The sequence below is a fragment of the Falco naumanni genome, chromosome W, assembly GCF_017639655.2.
Source record: "Falco naumanni isolate bFalNau1 chromosome W, bFalNau1.pat, whole genome shotgun sequence".
NCBI lineage: Eukaryota > Metazoa > Chordata > Aves > Falconiformes > Falconidae > Falco > Falco naumanni.
Genome location: NC_054079.1, coordinates 6,724,335 through 6,747,278, shown reverse-complemented (window position 1 = coordinate 6,747,278; position 22,944 = coordinate 6,724,335). Strand labels below are relative to the sequence as shown.

The following is a 22,944-nucleotide window of genomic DNA, read 5'->3' as shown; positions in this document are numbered from 1 at the left end:
CTAATGCCAAGCTCTGGTTCACTCAGCTAGTTCTCATACCAAGTTGATAACAAGCCTCTGTGTGATCTTGCAGTTCACATAAAGCATGTGGTCTGTTACTACCAATGCAATACTGTTCTTCCTGGGTACAATAATACTTACATGTTTACTAATTATGCTATATTATTGTGTTTGAGTTTAAAACAGGCTGATATTAATTAAATCCTGCTTAGCGTGCTTCTACTTTTGTGAGTGCACAAGGTCTCTTCTCTGGCTATTTGTGGAAAACAGTTTACTTGAGAAGTAGAGAAAATGAGCCTGACTTCTGATTCTCGAAGTAGACTGTCAGAGGTCAAACAAATTAGTTATCTGTATTTCAGCCATTACGTTAGTATGGCATGTTTTAATTTCAAAAGTGGAATAACAAGATCTTATAGCTGAACTAGTCTGCATGGATGGGTGATAGTTTAGGGCACAGTTGGGATCATCAGTAAAGCTAGCTAGAGTTGTAGAGTCTTCATTAAGTTTGACTTTTTTTTTTTTTAATCTTCATAATGAGTTCTAAAACTTCCTTGATTTAGGTTTGGTTGATCTGGTAGCTGTTCTCATGGTACTTGCAACTAGAAGGGGGAAACTGAGGATTGCTCCCATACATTTAAAACTGGATGTAGAGGAAATACTAGCAGAGCGATATGTAAACCACTGCTGTAAGAGTCTCAGGGATGTGATGGAGATGTACAGGTGTAATGAAAACAGAAAACAGAAAGCAATGCTTTGTGCTAAAGGAATAAACTGTGAGGGGTTAGTCCTGAGATGGACTTAACCCCCCTGTACATGATCTGGCTGGGATGGAGTTAACTTTCTTCATAGCAGGCTTGTATGGTATTGTACTTTGGTTTTGTGACCAAAGCAGTGTTGATAACACACAGGTTTTTTGGCTATTGCCGAGTGTTAATTGCACAGCATCAAGATCTTCTGTTTCCCACTCTGTACCTGCAGCAAGTAGGCTGGGTGTGTGCAAGCAGTTTGGAGGAGACACTGCTGGGACAGCTGAGCCAAACTGACCAAAGGGATATTCCATGCCACATGACATTGTGCTGGGCAATAAAAGCTCAGGGGAAGAGGAGGAAGGGGTGGGGGATGTTTGTGGTTATGACATTTGTCTTCCCAAGCAACCTTTATTTGTACTGCAGCCCTGCTTTCCAAGAAGTGGTTGGATATCTGCCTGCTGATGGGAGTTAGTGAATGAATTCTTTTTGCTTGGCTTGTGTGCACAGCTTTTGCTTCACCTTTTAAACTGTATCTCGATGCACAAGTTTTCTCACCGTGGGAAAATCACTTGGAGGGTGGAAACTATAGAAAACTGGGACCTAATAGAAGTTGTAGTATTATAACAACCTTTTTAGGGAAAAATACAGTTGCCACTTTCTCAGATGGTTGTCATGCATGGAATCTACTCCACCATGGTTCCCTAGGCAACACAACCTGCTATCCTAGAGGAGCAATGGAGGGTGGAGTGGAGACACCTCTCCAGGCTCTGCTGTACTCCCTGCAGGACTGGGAACTTGATGGTACCGTACAGCCAATAAGCTGCATAGCATCTGTCAAATGGAAAATATATGAGATGATGTCTGTTGCTGGGCCAACAACTGTGGTGAAACTATTCTCCTCTAGATGAACCTTGCTCATTATAGTCTCGTTATAATACTAACACACACCTCCATCCCAAAGTTACCCATCTGTAAGGCACGACCACCCCTCACCGAGCATGCACTTTGTATTTCTTATCAACTATGCCTTTAAATGAAAGCGAGAGAAGTTTACACCAATCAATAATGAAAGAATGTATAACTAGACTCACTTAAGCTCCACCTGAGAGTAAAGAAAAGTATAAAATTGAATGAATGAGGGGGGAAGTTAGGGAAGACTCCATCGTAACTTCTGGGATCAGTCAACAGATTGAACCTGTCTTCTCCCCCATAGGGATGCCTATTGGGTAACAAGTTTGTCTTATGCGTGCTAAATAACTAACTCACACTAGCTGTTATTAGTGATTATAATTTAGTTGTATGTAGTTTGGTTACATATAATTTCAAGTTTGTTTTTGCAGACAGTCCCTATCACCGGCAATCATGAATCTTAACTTGTCACGATTTTATAATAGTGTTATTCCATAAACTGTTAGTGTGAGTCCTTTGTGGGTGCTAGTGGTTGCCAGCAGTGGGTAACACATTTAAACAAAGTGGGAAGACCTGCTGAGGGATCCCCCTGATGCTATTGGCATTTTTCCCTGAACAAGGCAGTAGAATTGCCCTCCGATCCAGTGGGACTGTTCAGTGAAAGGTCCCTATAACGTGACGCTGACAGACTGGTCGGGCACAAGGGTCTTGGCTTTCCTGGGGCGCTAATAGATCAAACACCTGGGGTTGAGAGGATTTCCCCCCACCCTTTCATGTGACACTCACCTTCTACTTTCTCCCTGTCCTGTAGGAGAGGGGAGTGAGTGAGCAGCTGTGTGGGTACTTGGCTGCTGGACAGGGTCAACCCATTATGTGACAATACAGGCTGAGGAGTGACTGGTTGGGTAGCAGCGCTGCAGAAAAGGACGTGGAGGTCCTGCTAGACAGCAAGCTGAACACGAGCCAGCAGTGTGCCCTGGCAGCAAAGGCGGCCAACAGCATTCTGGGCTGTGTCAACAGGAGCATAGGCAATAGTTTGAGGGAAGTGACTATTTCCCTTTACTCAGTGCTTGTTAGATCATATCTAAAATATTATGTCTGGTTTAGGTCCCTTAATGCAAGGAAGATGCTGACAAGCTGGCATTAGCCCAGTGGAGGGCTGTCAAGATGTGCTCTGTGAGGAGAGGCTGGGGAAGGCTTGTTCAGTCAGGTGAAGGAAAAGCTTGATGGGGGACGGTGGTGGTGGCAGCTAACAGCAGCCTTTCAATACCTACAAGGAGGTTCGTAGGACCTCTTAGCATGATCTCCCCCCCCCCCCCCCAAAGAAAAGCACAGTCATGCTCCAGTATAAATAAAGCTGATTAAGGTTCTCAACTACAGAGGTGTGAGATATATTATGTTGCAGAACATTCAACTTGCTCTTGAACTGATCATTGTCAATACTGATGGGAAAACAGGGAGAAAAATGGAGATCTAGAGCTGTTTCTTTCTAAGTGGAGACCTGTGGGATCTTTGGGGTTTGAAGACAGCTAGGAGAAATAGACCTGTACTAGGATGCTTGGTCTGGAGAATTAGATCTATGGCAGTGGAGGGCTTCATGTTGAGATCAAGGGTGAATTATTAAAACCAACAAAACTTGAAATCAATACTTCAAGTTTTCAAATTTTTTTTATCCTCAACCAGAATAATACTGAATATGCTTCTGTGTAAAGTAAATGTATGTTCCTTTACCTTTAATCTCACATGCCAAAGTGCAATATTTTTGTTGATCTCTGTAATAAAAAATTCTCATTGATGCCATTAGTTTAGAGGCTTAGTTAGCTGCTTCAGCAAATGAAGGCATCATTTAAAAAATAGGATCTGATTTATGCGAATACATCAGTGCAAAAGCTGGTGATGAGAAATCCCTGCAAATCCCACTGAGTTTATTGTACAAAGCCTCTACTCTAGCACATCTGTCATAGGTTCTGAAATTTGCTTGTACCACAGATTTAAAAAATAAAAAAATGCCTTTGTACCCTCACTCCAGCTCAAAACTAGTTTTATGTTCCCAGTCACCAGATTCTCTACAAGAAACCTCTATGTGAAACACAGACCTGTCATCTCATGCATAAATATTACTTTTAAAACAAAATTTAAACAATTCGAGCACCAGAATTTGCTCCCATGAAACACTTGTTTAGACTTCAATGGAAGGAAGTGAATATGAGTAGAGTAGTTTTTAAAGAAAATATTAACTTATATTTTACATAGAAAAACAAGTACAGAAAAATCCAATGCATAGTTTCCTTTCCTTGGAGATAGGGATTCAGAGTTTCATAAAGTCAAGATAAAGTTAATACTTCACAGGAATTTGTGAATAAAAGAAAAAAACCCACCACCCTCAGGATATTCATTATATCTGACTGAAAGACATTATGGCTTTTAAATATTTATTTCCTTGGTTGCAATATTGAACTTGCTCTCTTTGATTCCAAGTTTCTTCAACAAAATTATTTGTTTTTACACACCAAATCATAACATATGATGTCCTCAAAATAATATCAGAAGCACTTACTCATCATACTTGATATGATAAATAGCTTCTTCATCGGTGTCCATGCAGTCTGAGTAAGATGTGGATGGTGTACTGTCCAAATAATTTTCATTCTCTCTAGTATGATCTTGACTTAAGTTTCCATTAGTCCTTTTGTAAGAATTGCCACTCTTTACTTGAGCTTTACCGTTCTTTTGTCCTTTTGTTGCTCGAGTAACATTTTCTATATGAGCTTCAAACCAGGCTCCAATGCTGACATCACGGGCATCCACCAATTCATTTATCTAAAAGGAAAATTTGATAATGAATATTTATTTCCTATGATCCTGGTTAAGAACAGAAAGGAAAACTGGCCAAACTATTTAACTGTCAGTGAAAAACTTCTACACTGTTAATTTCAACTGGTTTGGGCTTGGGTAAGTTAGAGCAATGTTCGGTCATTAAAGTGTTGTGCTTCAAGCATTTTATTCTTCTAATCTTAATAAGATCTGTTATGAACACAATTTGTAAAATAAAATAAAATTTAAAGTTGAGTCTGATTTATTTTTAATTATTTTTTTTTTACCTGCAAATTAGCTTAATCTCTCTTTCCACTGAACTTTTTCTTCAGGTAATTTTTCCTTATGACTAAAATAAGCATGTATACTTAAAATATTAGCCCACAACCAGATTTTAAGATTTCCCTGGACTTCCAAATTAGAATTATTACTTAACCCTGATTCTTTTTGACCTGCACTGCTGATGAATCCTTCGATATTTGAGAAAGGAGGGGGGAGGGAAATGGGCTCTCCAAGTCTAACAAGGCTGCTATCATAACCAATCGAGTCTGGTGCTTCCATAATTTTTTTGACTGTAAGAAATGGAAGTATCTCATGACTCTTCTCCTTTCTGTGCTCACAATAGTGCTAGTAGTAAGTTATGAAACTACTCTGTTGTAGAGCATGTTTCATTCATTCATTATCCTCACAGATTTTCTCAAGCCTTCAACTAATTACATGCATATTACTCCAACAGTACAGGGGTTTTCCTGTGATTAGAGTTAAACCACTGAGGTATACATTGCTTCAGTTACGCAGTCATTCTTTTAACTACTGTAGTGTATAAACAGTTATTTTCTTTGAAATATTAACTGGAATAAAAAAAGTATTAAACCCCCCCCACACACACACTTAAGGAACACATTTGTTCGTTGCACATCAAGTATAAGAAAACATTATTGCAATAGAACTGTTATGGAGTCATACCAAGTGAAGAAGGCATATGGAAGAGAACTCTAAGATGAAAAATTTAAAGTAAATTCTAAAAATGCTCTGAATAAGTTCAAGTACTGTAAAATCAAATTGGGGGAACTACTTTTCATGCTCATTTTGGAAATAATATTTTAACAGGAATATTTCACAGATGTATTTTTAGTTTTACTTTATTTGCAAAGCATCCTTTTATTCTATTTTTTTTTACATAAAGAAGAGAATTTACCTTATAAAGACCATCTAAATGTCCCTTAAACAAACAAAAAACCCCAAAAAAACCACACACCAAAAAAACCCCCAGAAAAACTGAACCCAAAAGATAACACATTGACATAGCGGCCAACCTCAGGGCATGAATAAACTTGTTTTACCACACTGTGATGCATACAAGAGAATTGTGCATTTCCAAAATGTTTAATAAGCAGCCTCTGTACTGATACATAGATAGAACAATTATAAAACTCATTTTTCTGGGATAAATTTATAAGGCTGAATTGCTTCAGGGGCTGTATTATGTGTTTACAGTTTTTTAAAATGAGGACAGCTTAATTTGCTACAGATGTGTATGATTTAATTTATAGCCTTAATCAAGCAGCAAGACAGTGACAGAGATGGATATTTATTCCTACTACACTCAAACACCAGCATCTATAAACAAAACAACATGAATTAATTTAATTATCAGTATCTTAACTGAATCAATCATTAGGTAATTTGAAGTATAAACAAAAGCAATTCCTAAACAAATTTACTGAGAGATAGAGGGTGAAAGGTAAGAATATAATGAATAAAGTACATATCATAGTGAGCTTATTTTTTCTTACTTTTCACATGCTTCCTTGAAAGAAAAAAACCCCATATAAATAAAATCAACCTTCCCCCCCCCATGTAAAAACCTGGCATCCAAGTTAAATCTTTATTCTCAACTCCCACAATATTAAAAGTATACCTTTTAAAAAAGTAAAATTATAATAAACAAATGAAAGCTCTACCTTGTTTTAAGTCACTCTGTTGACTAATTTTGAACATAAGGAGCAGGTATTTCTAGAAGGAAACCTCAGGAAAACGTCCCTATGTAACCTTAGGCATTTCAGTTAGTTCTAGCTTTAAAGTGATTTGCAACTTCCTCCTCCTGAAAATGCAGTTGAGACACAGACGTTATTGAGGTTTCCCCATCTGCAGCTACTTCTTGAGACTAGCTACTAAGATAACAAAGAAGCCATGTTATTCAAGCCAAAAAAACATTAAAGCCAGAAAGAAGTCTCCTGTGATCGTTCCTCCCAAATGCGTCTTTCTGTACTGTGATGCTCACACTTGGACAATAGACTTCCCAGCCTTGTAGAGAATAAAGGCAAATAATTATGAGTATAAACCCTTGAGGACTATATCACAGTTATTTTATATACCATCCTATTTATACCTGATGAACTAAAGATGTAGACAATAGCAGAGGGGTTCAAAGAAAAACTAAGGCATTCAGTAGAAGAATGTTAATCAAAGCCTTTCTAATCTGTAACTCTGTTATGAAAATAATTTTAATTGGTAAATCAATATGGACACTTTAAGCTTAAAGGCAGCCAATGATACAGAGCGCTTTAAACTAGACTTAGCAGGGGAAGGGGATGGATGCGGTTTTGAGCAACAGAGAAGAGCCACGGGCTTTTGATGTATTAGGAACAAACAGGGAAACGCCTCAAAGGAATTAGGGCTTGTCCCGCTAAAAAGGTGACAAGGTAGGTAGCCCAGCTGAAGTGCCTCAATACCAATGCACGCAGCATGGCTAACAAGCAGGAGGAGCTGGAAGCCTCTGTGCGGCTAGAAAGCTATGATCTGATTGTTACCACTGAAATGTGGTGGGACGAATTGCACGACTGGAGCGCTGGAATCGATGGCTATAAACTGTTCAGAAGGGAAAGGCAAGGAATGAGGGTTGGGGGGTTTGCCCTCTATGTAAAGGAATGGAGTGACGGCACAGAGCTGTCTTTGAAAACCAGCAACAAACAGGTTGAGAGCTTACGGGTAAAAATTAGGGCCCAAGCCAACAAAGGAAACCTTGTGGCTGGTGTTTACTACAGGCCGCCTGATCAAGGGGAGCCTGTTGACAAAGTGTTCTTACTTCAACTACGGGAAGCATCGCGCTCGCAGGCTCTGATCCTGCTGGGGGACTTCAATCACCCTGACATATGCTGGAAGAGCAGCACAGCAAGCTGTAAGCGGTCCAGGAGACTCTTGGAGTGCGTCAAGGACAATTTCTTAATCAAGGTCTCTCCAAGGGATGTGAAGAATAACAAGAAGGGCTTCTACAGGTACGTTGGCCAGAAAAGGAAGACAAAAGAAATTGTACACACCCCCATCCCCACTCCCCAATAAATAGGACAGGATATCTCGTGACAACTGACATGGAGAAGGCAGAGGTACTCAACAATTTTTTTGCCTCAGTTTTCCCCGACTCTTCCCACATCTTTCAGGTCCCTGAATCTCAAGGCAGGCACTGGGGGAATGAAGTCCCACCCATCATGGGGGAAGATCAGGTTCGAGGCCACCTGAGGAACCTGAACATACACAAGTCCATGGGACGTGACAAGATACATCCCGGGGTCCTGAGGGAATTGGCTGATGTAGTTGCCAAGCCATTCCCCACGATATTTGAAAAGTCATGTCAGGTGAAGTCCCCAGTGACTGGAGAAAAGGGAAACATCACACCCATTTTAAAAATGTAGGCCCTGGGAACTACCGACCAGTCAGCCGCACCTCTGTGCCTGGTCAAAACGATGTAACAGATCCTCCTGGAAGTTATGATGAAGCATATGGAAAACAGAGATGTGATTAGGGACAGCCAACATTGCTTCCCCAAGGGCAAATCATGTCAGACTAGTCTGGTGGCCTTCTACGATGGAGTGACTGCATCGGTGGACAAGGGAAGAGCTACGGATGTCATCTACCTGGAGTTCTGTAAGGCCTTTGACGTATTCCCCCACAACATCTTTGTCACTAAATCGGAGAGAGGTGGGTTTGATGGATGGACTCTTAGATGGATAAGGAACTGGCTGGATGGCCGCATCCAAAGAGTTATATTCAATGGCTCAGTGTCCAAGTGGAAACCAGTAACGAGTGGTGTCCCTCAAGGGTCCGTACTTTTATGATTGCTTCTCCATTTTGTTCTAACAGACAACACAGCAAGTTTGCAAAGAAATAAATAGGGTAAAACTAGAAAACCTCCCTGTGGCTTCAAATTCCCAATTGGCTTTATCTTTCTACAGGAAACCATTTCTGGCTCAGGGGTAAACTTATTTGAGAATACACAAAATGTTGCCAGCATTGCATCTGAGTATATGAACCCTCCTGAAATCTGCAACACTGGGTATCCCAGTGCAGAGACACTTTCAGTGATTCTATAGGAGTCAACTTGGACAGAGCCCAGTTAAGAAGTTCTGCTTTGACACTACCCCCAAGGTACTCCTACAAAATGAGATTATCCAATATGGGTAATTTCTCAAGCCTGTCGAGGTCCCTCTGGATGACATCCCTTCCCCCTAGTGAATCAACTGCATCACTCAGCTTGGTGTCATCTGCAAACATGCTGAGGGTGCACTCAGTCTCACTATCTATGTCATGGATGAAGATATTAAATAGTATTGGTCCCAGTACAGACCCCTGAGGAACACCACTCGTTACTGTTTTCCTTTTGGACATTGAGCCGTTGACTATAACTCTTTGGATGCGGCCATCCTGCCAGTTCCTTATCCATCTAAGCCAAGATCTGAAAGTAATGAGCAAGAGAGATTACATTTGGTGGTGGGTTCACCTTGGCTGGCTGCCAGACTCTCTCACTCCCTCTCCTCAACAGGATGGGGGGAGAAAATAAGATAAAAAAGCTCATGGGTTGAGATAAGGACAGGGAGATCATTTACCAGTTACTGTTGTGGCCAAAACAGACTCGACTCTGGGAAAATTAATTTATTTTACTGCCAATTAAAATAGAGTAGGATGGTGAGAAACAAAGACAAAAACTAAAACACCTTCCCCCTGCTCCCCCTTCTTCCCAGGCTCACTCTTTTTGTTCCCAACTATTCTATCTCCTCCCACCCTGAGCAGCACAGGGGGGAGATGGGGAACATAGGGTTGCGGTCAGTCTCTGCTGCTCCTTCCTCCTCATGCTTTTCCCCTGCTCCAGCGTGGGTCCTCTCCATAGACTACAGTCCTTCAGGAAAAGACTGCTCCAGCATGGGCTCTCCACAGGTTTGTGGTTATGACATTTTTCTTCCCGAGCAACCATTACACATGCTGAGGCCCTGTTTTCCAGGAAGTGGCAGGACATCTGCCTGCCAATGGGAAGTAGTGAATAAATTCCCCTTTTTGCTTTGCTTGTGCATGTGGCTTTTGCTTTCCCTATTTAACTGTTGTTATCTCTATCTAGAAATCTTCTCGCCTTCCTTTGTGTAGATGCTCACATGCCCAAGAACCGCATCACTGAGGAACATCAAAACAACAAGCAGGTAGACCAGGCTGCCAGAATTGGAGTGACTCAGGTGAACCTGGGCTGGGAAAGTAAGAGTGAGCTATTCATAGCTTGGAGGGCCTATGACACATCAGGATATCTAGGGAGGGGTGCAATGTACAGATGAGCTTGTGATTGAGGGGTGGGACCTGACTGTTGAGGCCATCACACAGGTCACCCATGAATGCAAAACACGTACCGCAATGAAGCAAGCCACATGAGTAAAGCGTCCCTGGAATAGCGGGCGGTGGCTGGCATATCAATATGTCAATTGCCTATACTGCCACAAACTTGCCAAGGCAAGTGCTGCGTGGAAGCAACTACTGGATGGCTAGAAACATACACTGTAAACCATGCCACTGCTCAAAACACCATCCTGGGCCTTGAAAGGCCAGTTCTGTGGCAACAGGACACCCCAGAAAGAATCGAGTCAGACAATGGGACTAATTTCCAAAACAACCTCATAGACTCCTGGGCCAAGAAACACAGCATTGACTGGGTGTATCACATCCCCTATCACCCACAAACCTCTAGAAAGATTGAATGATATCATGGACTGTTAAAGACTGTGTTGAGAGCATTGGGCGCTGGGGCATAGAAGCACTGGGATGTAAAATTAGAAGCTACTTTGGCTAGTTAACACCAGAGGATCTGATAACTGACCTAGTCCTGCCCAAATACAGCCCCTACATATGGTGGGAGGAGATAAGACCCCCGTAGTGCACATAGGGAAGTGGCTGGGAAAGGCAGTGTGGGTTGCTCCTCCCATGGGAAAAGGAAAACCCATTTGTGGGATTGTCTTTGCTCGAGGACCTGGGTGTACTTGGTGAGTAACGCAGAAGGATGGGGAAACCCATGCACCCACCACCATACACAAAATCATCCATTCCTTCACGTGGCACATCCACCTTTAAATAACAGTAACTCAATGTTTAGCAGATTCTTAGGCCAATTGTCACAGGGTTATCTTAAAATATCATTTTACAATGAATTAGTGTTCTATTCTCTGCCCAAGTAATATTTTTTTTTAAAATCAGTCTTCTTTACAGGAGTATTCTATAGCTATAGACTATTCTATGGCTAGTAATGCCACATTTAAATCTGCAAGTAGAACACCAGAGAGGAGACTGCTGCAAGCATGCTTCTCTAATGATTTAAAAGGTGTAAAGCACTGTGTGGTATTCACCAGTAATGATACTCAGGGCAAGAATATCTGTTTCTGGTATGAGCAAAAAACCAAGTTCCTAGAATATCAGCAAATGTGCAAACTCAGAGCAAGTCAATTAATCTGCAACAGTGCCCATCTTTGGGGACAAAAACCTGAAAATTATCAAAAAATAAATTACATGCTCAAGTTATTACGCTACCTGATTTAACAGTAACTTATTTGTATATCCCTACCCATCGTTATTGCTTCATTAAGATTTAAAAGAATAACATAAGTTGGAAGACAATCAGTACTTGAGGTGCTCTACTTTGTTATAGGAGGAGAGAAAAGCTACAAGAAGGTGTGGTTTCTTGAAGTACACACACTATACTCAAGTTAACATTACAAGGGGCTCGTAACCAGTAAGGTTACATTCTCATAGCCAGCTACTGCAAGGAAGCAGCTATACCCACAACATAGTACCACTTTCTCCAGCATACTCTTCCCTCTGCAATTAAGATAACACCTTCTGGTCTGCTCCAACTTTCCAAGTTGTACTAAAGGAATGTCAGATACAGAAAATTCAGGATATAGCCCCAGGTCTATATATGAACAAACAAGGACAATCTGTGCACATTCAAAGGAAATTAATAGAATAGATGCTTTAAATCCTTGCTGAACACAATATTACTTATGAAAAAATTCTTCTTCCCAGTAGTCATTTCCTACATCACCAGAATTCATGAAAGCATTACTGAAATGAGTCACAAATCATCCTTCAGACAAATTAAGTATTCAACCTAAAAACCTGGCAAATTTCATCAAAATAAGTACTGCAATTTGCCTCTGAAACAGCTTTGGGGAATGGGTGAACATCAAGTCCCCCAATCAGCTTGATAGGACATTCAATCCAACAACAATTTAGATAGCAGATTGAGAAAAACTTTGCTCAAAGACATCTCCCCCAAAATGAGGGTGCCTAGGCAAAGTATTAAACTAAAAGCTATACATTTGGTAAATAATCTTACATGATATTTTTAAGAACATTTGTCGCCAGTTCATAATTTACATTTATGAAGTTGACAGGCAAATAATTAGTCAAGCTGTATTTCATATAAGTCAATAATGACTCTCTAAAGGGATATTAGAATATGTACTAAAGCAAGAGTAACTTGCTTTAGAGCAAGAATAACAGATTTTTTTATTTCACTAGCTCTTCCAACTCCAGTAATTTAGAAAACAGTCAAGTTACCTTAGTAAATGTCACTCCCATTTTTTCTTCCTGTTTAGCATGCTTCTAAAACTTAGGGCCTCGTTAATATCTTTTGATTGATGCACCACCAATAAACAGCTACACCTGGTGCATCTGTCATCACTCTTTCAGTATACTGAGCATCTACAAGTACAAAAAAAAGAGATGACATCTTCCAAACACATAGAAATTCCTAGCCTCTACAAAGCATGCAATGATTTTGTTATTTAGTTGCTCCTTAGGGAGTGCAGCAGCCCAGAGCACTGCAAACAGAGGTGCAGCCGCTCACTAGCAGGGGCAGTTTGTGGCGCAAAGCACCTGGGATGCTGCAGGGGCTGCTCTCAGTTTGCACAGCAGTTTGCACACAGAAAGGCTGACTCCTGATTAGGGAGGATCCGGCTCACAGAGAGCAGCAGATACTAACAACACGGCTGTGTTACACAAGTATACACAAGAAGAAAGAGACACAAAAGACGGGTTGTTTAGTAAAGGAGGATGAAACAGGGACGTCACAAGAACAGGAGGAAGAGGCAGAACAAGAGGTATCCACTCAATCCCTATCCCCAAGTGAGCTGTTTGATATTCAAAAAGATTTCAGCCATCATCCAGGTGAGCACATTATCACCTGGCTGCTCTGATGCTGGGATATGAGGCTAGTAGCCTGGAATTAGAGGGTAGTGAAACCAAGCAGCTGAGATCACTTTCTAGGGAAGAGAATATTGACAAGGCAATTGAAAGAGGGATGCAAGTTCTCAGCCTCTGGAGGTGACTGCTGTCAAGCATGAAGGAAAGGTATCCCTTCAAGGAAGATGTTATATGTCATCCAAGCAAATGGCCCACCATGGAGAGAGGTATCCAATACCTGAAGGAATTAGCTGCACTGGAGATGATTTATTATAACCCGAACAGCATGCAGCTACCCACAGATCCCAACAAAGTCTGATGCACACAACCCATGTAGCTGAAATTTTTATGGAGTGCACCATCATCACATGCCAACTCATTGGTAGTAATGACCTATAGACCAAAAGGCACCAATGGTGGATGAAGTGGGTTGCCAACTCCAGCAATACGAAGAAAATCTCTTCCTCCTTATGGAATTGCAACTCAGCTGTGGAAAAACTGTCTGAAAAGTGTGAATAACTGTTCCAGGAGTTCTAGCAACAAAAAGATGATAGGTCCAACTCCCCACCTGTATGGACCAGTACCTCAGCTGTTAACAGCAAGTATTCCTTTGCTCAAGAGAGAGGATATAGAGGGTACACACCACGGGGTACCCTGTGGTTTTACACGGAGAGGACATGAGGAGGTGGGATGGAAAATCCACCTTGACCCTAGAGGCACAGGTACTTGAATTTCAAGGAAAAACAATCACAAATGGGGATTCTTCCAGGAAAACCACTGCTCCAGTTTCCAGCGGGCAGTTTCCCAGACAGAGTGGAAGGGCTGATCTTACTTCTGATCCTAGGGAAGTGAATTCTAATACGTTTTAACAAGAAGTGGAGAATCCTATGATCAGGGTTAAGGGGACCCTGCCTCCAGCCACGTGGTTTACTGGACTGTGTGGATCAGATGGCTGGCACATCAGACCCACAGGAGGATAAGGCTCCAGTAGACGCCAGTGCACAGTGTACCCTAATACCATCAAGCTATACGGGGGCAAAATCCATTTGTATTTCTGCAGTGACAGGGGGATCTCAACAACTAACTATATTGGAGGCTGAAATAAGCTTTACTGGGAATAAGTGGCAAAAATATCCCATTGTGACTGATCCAGAGGTTCCATGTATCCTTGACATAGACTACCTTAGGAGAGGGTATTTCAGGGATCTGAAAGGGTATTGGTGGGTCCTCTGGTTTCAGCTCAGATAGAGTTAATTTTCTTATTAGTAGCTGGTGCAGTGCTGTGTTTTGGATTTGGTGTGAGAACATTGTTGATAGCACACTGATGTTTTTTGGTTGCTGCTGGGTAATGTTTATACAAAGTCAAGGGCTTTTCAGTTTCTTGGGCTTTGCCATCAAGAAGGCTGGAGGGGCATGGGAAATTGGGAGGGGACACAGCCAGGACAGGTGACCTGAGCTAGCCAAAGGGGTATTCCATACCATATGACACCATGTTGAGTATATAAACTGGGGGAAGAAGAAAGAAGGAGAGGACATTTGGCATTATGGCGTTTGTCTTCCCAAGTAACCGTTATGTGTGATGGAGCCCTGCTTTCCTGGAGATGGCCAAACACCTGCCTGCTGATGGAATGAATTCCTTGCTTTGCTTTACCTATTAAATTTTTCTTATCTCAACCCTTAAGTTTTACATTCCTTTCCGATTCTCCTCCCCATACCTCTGGGTGAGGGGTGAGGGAGTGAGCAGCTGCGTGGTACTTAGTTGCTGGCTGGGGTTAAACCATGACAGTGAGTTTTCGGTATAGCTCCTTGGAGATGGAGGAAAATAAGCAGATGTCTACTTTTCCTATTCTCTTAGAGGAACCTTCTATTATGGGGTTGCTGAAGGTCTGTCATGATTTAACCCCGGCCGGCAACCAAGCACCACACAGTAACATGCTCACTCCCCCTCACCCAGAGGGATGGGGAGGAGAATCAGAAAGGAATGTAAAAGTCAGGGGTTGAGATAAGAACAATTTAATAAGTAAAGCAAAAGCCACACATGCAAGCAAAGCAAAGCACGGAATTCATTAATTACTTCCCATCGGCAGGCAGGTGTTCAGCCATCTCCAGGAAAGCAGGGCTCCATCACACATAAAGGCTACTCAGGAAGACAAACACCATAATGCCGGATGGCCCCACTTCCTTCTTCTTCCCCCAGTTTATATACTCAGCATGACGTCATATGGTATGGAATACCTCTTTGACTAGTTCAGGTCAGCTGACCTGGCTGTGTTCCCTCCCAATTTCCTGTGCCCCTCCAGCCCTCTCGCTGGCAAGGCCCGAGACGCTAAAAAGTCCTTGACTTAATATAAACATTACCCAGCAAAAATTATTAGTATTATCCAGAAACAAGCATTACCAACCGAAAATTGGTTGAGGTTCCCCATGACTGGAAAAAGGCAGACATTACACCCATCTTCAAGAAGGAGGATCCAAGGAATTACAGGCTTTAGAGCAAGAATAACAGATGTTTTTTATTTCACTAGCTCTTCTAACTCCAGTAATTTAGAAAACAGTCAAGTTACCTTAGTAAATGTCACTCCCATTTTTTCTTCCTGTTTAGCATGCTTCTAAAACTTAGGGCCTCGTTAATATCTTTTGATTGATGCACCACCAATAAACAGCTACACCTGGTGCATCTGTCATCACTCTTTCAGTATACTGAGCATCTACAAGTACAAAAAAAAAAAGATGACATCTTCCAAACACATAGAAATTCCTAGCCTCTACAAAGCATGCAATGATTTTGTTATTTAGTTGCTCCTTAGGGAGTGCAGCAGCCCAGAGCACTGCAAACAGAGGTGCAGCCGCTCACTAGCAGGGGCAGTTTGTGGCGCAAAGTACCTGGGATGCTGCAGGGGCTGCTCTCAGTTTGCACAGCAGTTTGCACACAGAAAGGCTGACTCCTGATTAGGGAGGATCTGGCTCACAGAGAGCAGCAGATACTAACAACACAGCTGTGGTGCAGAGGGGACGCTGAGGACTGCATGGAGCTGCTTGGAGATTGTGCAGTGATGGTCTCAACATAAAGCAGGGCACGCTCCCTAGCACTGACTGGTGATAATGCCCTTGGCACACTGGAGGCCTTGATCCAAACAGAGTTGGGGTGGGGTGGGAGGATGACACTTCCCAGATCTCGGGCTGCAGAGTGCGCCTGGGGCCTCTCTGTGGGACTAGGGGCAGTGGTGGCATCTCCTGTGAGAGAGGTGCTCTGGTTGAGGTGCTGAGCGAAGGAGGTGCAGGAAGAGGTGAGCAGGCTGCAAATCATCAGGGAGGACAATGAGGAGATTGACAGGGTCTTTGCAGAAACTCTGCAGAGACAACAGCCTGAGCCACACAGAGCAAGGAAGGAGGGACAGCTAGAGGCCATGGTCAAACAGGTAGCTGAGGGTGGCTGTCAAGGTGGAGAAGGCTGGGAGCTTGTGACTTTTGGCAAATGGAAGAAAGGTGTTCCTGCTCCACCTGCAGACTTGCAACTGCCCTGAGTATAGTGCCCTGGGCACTGGTGAGGACAAACAAGACCCTTCAGGGTATGCATCAGAGCCAGCTGAGACCAAACCTTATGTCTGCACAAAGGGAAAAAGGAAAGGGACCCTCTCCTGTGGGGGACAGAGGCACCTACCTGCTGACCCAAACTGATGTCTCGGGAGGCTTTTTGCTTGCCAGGGGCCAGGATACGGGATGTTGCAAAGGGACTGCCAAGGCTTGTCTGGCCCTCAGACTATTACCATGTGGGCACCAATGTTACTGCCAGGGATAACCTGGAGTATTTCCGCAAGTGACTACAGAACTCTGGGGGTGAGGGTGAAGGGCATGGGGACCCAGCTGGTATTCTCCTCCATACTGCCGGTAAGGAGGAAAGGCTCAGGTAGAAGTGGACTCATCCAGTGGGTCAAGACCTGGCTGTGTGGCTGGTGTCACAGGCAGGGCTTTGGCTCCTATGGCCATGGGACCCTCTTTGAGGAGCGAGGGCTACTGAGCAAGGATGGGATACATCTGACAAAGTGGGGCAAGAGTGTTTTTGCAAACAGGCTTGCTAACCGAGTGATGCGGGCTTTAAAGTAGATATGCCGGGGGAGGGTTTCCGTAACCTGAAGAGAAGTGAAGGCACAAGGGGCAGAACAAACATATCTGGGGGACAGCATGACAGGGGAGGCTCTCACACTTGCCCTGTAAAAGCAGCATGACTTGGGGCCCATCTCAAATGCCTGAACAGAAATGCGTGTAGCATGGGGAACAAGCAGGAGGAATTAGAAGTCTGTACACAGTTGCAGAGCTATGACCTCCATTGGGATTATGGAGACGTGGTGGGATAGCTCTCCTGATTGGAGTGCTCCAGTGGAGGGATACATGCTCTTCAGGAAAGATAGGGTGGGCAGGCGAGGAGGAGGGGTTGAGCTCTACACAAAGGAGCGGCTTGAATGCATGGAGCTTTACCTTAGGACAGGTGACAAAGCAATTGAAAGCTTGCGGGTAAGGATTAGAAGACAGACTGGCACAGGTGATGCTGTACTAGATGTCTGCTACAGACCTGATCAAGAAGAAGAGGTAGATGAAGCCTTCTTTAGGCAGCTGGAGAAAGCTTCACAGTCACAGGCCCTGGCACTCATGCGGGACTTCAACCACCCCAGTATCTACTGGAAGGACAATACAGCAGGGTGCAAGCAATCCAGGAGACTTCTGGAGAGTATGGAAGACTATTTCTTGATGAGGGTGATCAATGAACCAACTAGGGAAAACGCACTGTTGGACCTGCTACTCACAAACAAGGAAGAACCGGTTGATGGTGTGAAGGCTGAGGGCAGCCTTGGCTGCAGCGACCACGAGACTGTGTAGTTTAAGATCCTGAGAGGCGTGATCAAGACAAACAGCAGAATTACAGCCCTGGACTTCAGAAGAGCAGACTTTGGCCTGTTCAAGGACCAGCTTGGCAGGATCCAATGAGAAATTGCCCTGGAGGGCAAGGGTGCCCAGGAGAGCAGGTTGATCTTCAAGGACAAACTCCTCAGAGCACAAGAACGGTCCATTTGCAATGTGCAGGAAGTTGAGCAAGTGTGGCAGAAGGCCAGCATGGATGAGCAGACAGCTCCTGACCGTGCTCAGACACAAAAAAGAAGTACACAGGAGGTAGAAGCAGGGGCATGCTACTTGGGAGGGACATAGAGACCGTGTGCACAAATAGAAATGCAGTCAGGAAAGCCAAAGCTCAGCTGGAGTTGAAGCTAGCAAGGGAGGTGAAGGGCAACAAGAAAGTTTTTTTTAAGTAAATCAGTAGCAAAATGAAGACTAAGGAAAGCATGAGCTCATTGTTCAATGGGGCAGGGGATCTCGTGGCAAGCGACAGGGAAAAAGCTGAGGTAGTCAGATGCCCTTTTTGCCTCATTTTTCACGGTAAGGTATGCCCTCAGGCCTCCCAGTTCCCTGAGAATCCTAGCAGAGCATGTGGGGGTGAAGCGGTAGCCACAGTGGAGGAAGAAAGCCTTAGGAATCACTTAACCCACTTGGACATACACAAGCCCAATGGGATCAGATGGCATGCATCTGGGGGTGCTGAAGGATCTGGCCAGTGTCACTGTGAGGCTGCTCTCTATCATCTGTGAAAAGTCATATAACAATTGGAAGAGGTTCCTCATGACTGGAAAAAGGCAGATATCACACCCATCTTCAAGAAGGAGGATCCAAGGAACTACAGGCCAGCCAGCCTCACCTCAGTCCCTGGAAAGGTTATGGAGCAAATCCTCTTAGAAGCCATTTCTAAACACATGAAGGACAGGAAGGTGACTGGGAGCAGCCAAAATGGCTTTACCAAGGGCAAATCATGCCTTACCAACCTCATTGCTTTCTATGACGTGGTGACTGGTTCTGTTGACAAGGGGAGGGGAGGGGATGTTGTGTACCTTGACTGAAGAAAGGCTTTTGGCACACTCTCTCGCAGTCTCCTTTCCACCAAATTGGTATGATATGGGCTGGATAAGTGGGTGATAAGACGGGTGGAAAATTGACAGGACTGCTGGGCTCAAAGAGTTTTGATCAGTGGTGCAAAGTCCAGCTGGGGTCCAGTAACTAGTAGGGTCCCTCAGAGATCAGTACTGGAACCGATACTGTTTAATGTCTTCATTAACAAGCTGGATGAGGGGACAAAGTGCACTCTTGGCAAGTTTGCAGATGACACCAAATTGGGGGGAGCAGTCAATGTGCTGGAGGGCAGGGCTGACCTTCAGAGAGACCTGGACAGGCTGGAGAAATGGGCTGACAGGTACTTCATGATGTTCGACAGAAACAAATGCCAAGTCCCACACCTGGGCTGGAATAACCCTGTGCAACAGTACAGGCTGGAGGCTGACTGCCTAGGAAGCAGCTCTGCAGAAAAGGACCTGGAGTTCCTGGTGGACAACAAGTTGAACATGAGCCAACAGTGTGCCCTTGCAGCAAAGGAGGCCAACAGCATCTTGAGCTGTATTAGTAACAGTGCAGCCAGCAGTTCCAGGGAAGTGATCCTTTCCATCTCTTGTCTTGGCACTTGTGAGACCTTATCTGGAGTAGTGTCCGCTTTTGGTCGGTCCCCAGTACAAGAAAGACATGGGCGTACTGGAGCAAGCCCAGTTCCTTTGTGTGCCTGGACATGGCTTCCAGGAGGATTTGCTCCCCAACCTTCCCAGATTGACCAGTCTTCATCTCCTTGGATTCTCCTTCTTGAAGATGGTTGTGATGTTTGCCTTTTTCCAGTCATCAGGAACCCTCAGGGTCATCTTGTCTGGTTCCATGGACTTGTGTATGTCCAGTTGGCTGAAGTGCCCCCTAACTCAGTCTTCCTCTACCGTGAGTAATACTTCCCTGCCCTAGAGTCTGCCACTAGGCTCAGGGATCTGAGAGACCTGAGGGCCAACCTTACGGAGTTCCTTAGTCTTTTTGATGTCCTTAGCTATTAGATTACGTGCTCCAGTGAGCAGTGGGCAATGTGTTTTCCTTAGCCTTTCTTTTGCTGATGCTGTACTTGTAGAAGGCCTTCTTGTTGCCCTTTACATTTCCTGCTAGTTCCAACTCCAGCCAAGCTTTGGCTTTCCTAACTAAATCCTTGCATGTGTCTCCATATTCCTCCTGGGTAGCCATTCCCTGCTCCCACCTTCTGTGTACTTCCTTTTTGTCTTTGAGCTCAGTCAGGAATCCCCTCCCTGTTCATCTATGCTGGCCTTCTGCCACACTTGCTCGACTTCCTGCATGTCTGAGTGGATTATTCTTGTGCTTTGAGGAGGTTGTCTTTCTGAGGATCAACCAGACCTCCTGAGCCCTTTGATCCCTTAGGACAGTCTCTCATAGTATCCTGCCAAACAGGTCCTTTAACAAGCTGAAATCTGCTCTCCTGAAGTCCAGGGTTGTAATTTTGCTGTGTGCCTTGCTCACTTCTTTCAGGATCTTCAACTTCATCCTCATCGTGGCTGCTGCCAAGGGTGCCATTGACCTTTATGTCCCCAACCTGTTCTTTGTTTGTGGGTGACAGGCCCAAGATCTTCCCCTAGTTGGCTTGTTATCTCCATCAAGAGCTTGTATTCAACACACTCTAAAAAATTCCTGGATCGTTTTTTGTCCTTTCATGTTGCCTTTCCATCAGATATTGGTGTTAGATATTGGTTAGAAAAAAACCCGGTCAAAGTCCCTCATGAGTACCAGGGCCTGTGATTGTGTGGGCTTTTTCCAGTTGCATAAAGAAGGCTTCCTCTACTTCCTCTTGATCAGGTGGTCTATAGCAGCCATCTCTCCAGTGTCGTGGTTTAACCCTGGCTGGCAACTAGGCACCACACAGCTGCTTGTTCAATCCCCACCCAGTGGGATGGTAAAAGTGAGAAAACTCGTGGGTCGAGATAAAGACAGTTTAACAGGTAAAGCAAAAACTGCGTGCACGAGCAAAAAGCAAAATAAGGAATTCACTCACTACTTCCCATCAGCAGGCAGGTGTTTAGCCATTTCCAGGAAAGCAGGGCTCCATCATGCATAACAGATACTTAAGAAGATACACCCTGTAATTCCGAATGTCGTGTGTGTCCCCCTTCCTTCTTCTTCCCCCAGCTTTATATGCTGAGCATGACATCATATGGTATGAAATATCCCTTTGGTCAGTTGGGGTCACCTGTCCGGGCTGTGTCCCCTCCCAACTTCTTGTGCACCCCCAGCCCACTGTCCTGGTTTCGGCTGGGATAGAGTTAATTTTTTTCTTAGTAGCTAGTGCAGTGCTGTGTTTTGGATTTGGTGTAAAACCAATGCTGATGGCACACTGATGATTTTAGTTATTGCTGGGGAGTTTTTGTGCTAGGTCAAGGACTTTTTAGCATCTCGGGCCTTGCCAGCGAGAGGGCTGGAGGGGCACAGGAAGTTGGGAGGGGACACAGCCGGGTCAGCCGACCTGAACTAGCTAAAGAGGTATTCCATAACATGGGACGGCATGCTTGGTATATAAATGGGGGGCTCTGTGTAAATGGGGGGCTGTGTGTGTGTGTGTGTGTGTTGGCTGTGGCCTGCAGATCGTTGCTCGGGGACTGGCTGGGGATCGGTCAGCCGGTGGTGAGCAGTTGTATTGTGCATCACGAGCTTTCTTTTCTCCCTTCCCTTTGGATTTCATTCCTCTCCCCTTCCCCCTCCTTTCCATTATAACTGTTGTTGTTGTTATTATTATTTTATCTCAATTATTAAACTGTTCTTATCTCAACCCTCGAGTTTTACATTCCTTTCCAATTCTCCTCCCCACTCCCCTGGGTGAGGACAGAGTGAGCGAATGGCTGCATGGTACTTAGTTGCTGGCTGGGGTTAAACCATGACAGTCCTTTTTGGTGCCCAACGTGGGGCTCGAAGGGTTGAGATAACAACAGGTCCAACCAGACTGTGTTAGAATTAAATTGTTGTCAGTATTCATTGGACTGGATTAATAATCATCGGCCGCAATGCCGACTTCCCTGCTCTTGAAGTTACTGCCCACGGTCTCAGGGTTGCGTTATTTAATTTACTTGCAGTAAGTGTTCCCCATTGTGCTGTTTGTTCTCCTTGGGACCTGGGCTAAAGTTATCATAGCGTTGTACTATATAGTACTGGTTTATGATATGATGCACTCGCTGGTCGTAAAACTAATCTGGTCTGTGTATGCGGTGGTGTTGTCACCCCTGTGTGTCGAGTGGCCCCTGGGGGGGGGGGGGAATGCCAACAACTGCACCTTTGGCTTTTTTTTCCCAGAGAGTCAGCCTATGGGTGGGGTAGACACCTCCCCCTTCTCCCCAGGGCTAATTACTCAAGCAGTTAGGAGTTTTGGAAATCTGAATATCTTTGGTCTATTGGAAGCACCGTAGCGCAGGTCCTGACCCTATTGCTAGGAATAATGAATGTGGTTTTCACCTCCTGGTCCTGGTGGAGATTTAAGCGACTAATTGTAACTACTCTAGCCTCCGTGGCAGAAACAGCAGCTGCTCCAGCATCACCTGAGGCTACTCCAGCCCCCACCGCAGGTGCTGCGGCTGCTCCAGCCCCTGTGGCGGGCACTGCAGCTACCTTGTCCCCCGCACCGAGTGATGCAGAAGACCAGCCCATGTCAGTATCAGTGGCTCCTATACATAAGAAGAAATGGAAACAGAAAGCAGCTCATTTGGGAAAGGGGGAGGATGAAGCAGGGACATCACAGGATCAGGATGAAGGCGGCGAACAAGAGGTAACCTCTCAATCCCTATCCCTGAATGAACTGTGGGATATGTGGAAAGATTATGCCCGTCAATCAGGTGAACACCTGGGTGCTTTGATGCTGGGATAATGGGGCTAATAGTGTAGAGTTGGAGGGTAGGGAAACCAAGCAGCTGGGAACACTTTCTAAAGAAGGGGACATTGACAAGAAAATTGGAAAAGGAACGGAAACCCTCAGCCTCTCAAAGCAACTCCTGTCAAGCGTTAAAGTATCCCTACAAGG

The 22,944-nt window shown here is 44.3% G+C and overlaps 1 protein-coding gene across 1 annotated transcript in view; it reads right to left on the bottom strand.

Moving 5' to 3' along the window:
* Positions 1 to 4,722, bottom strand: part of LOC121080537 (E3 ubiquitin-protein ligase UHRF2-like) — a 68,818-nt gene extending 64,096 nt beyond the window's left edge. Inside the window, exon 1 of the mRNA XM_040578615.1 lies at positions 4,216 to 4,722. Coding sequence (XP_040434549.1) covers positions 4,216 to 4,259 — 44 coding nt within the window. The 5' untranslated portion in view covers positions 4,260 to 4,722. The remainder of the gene's footprint in view (positions 1 to 4,215) is intronic.
* Positions 4,723 to 22,944: the final 18,222 nt, after the last annotated feature.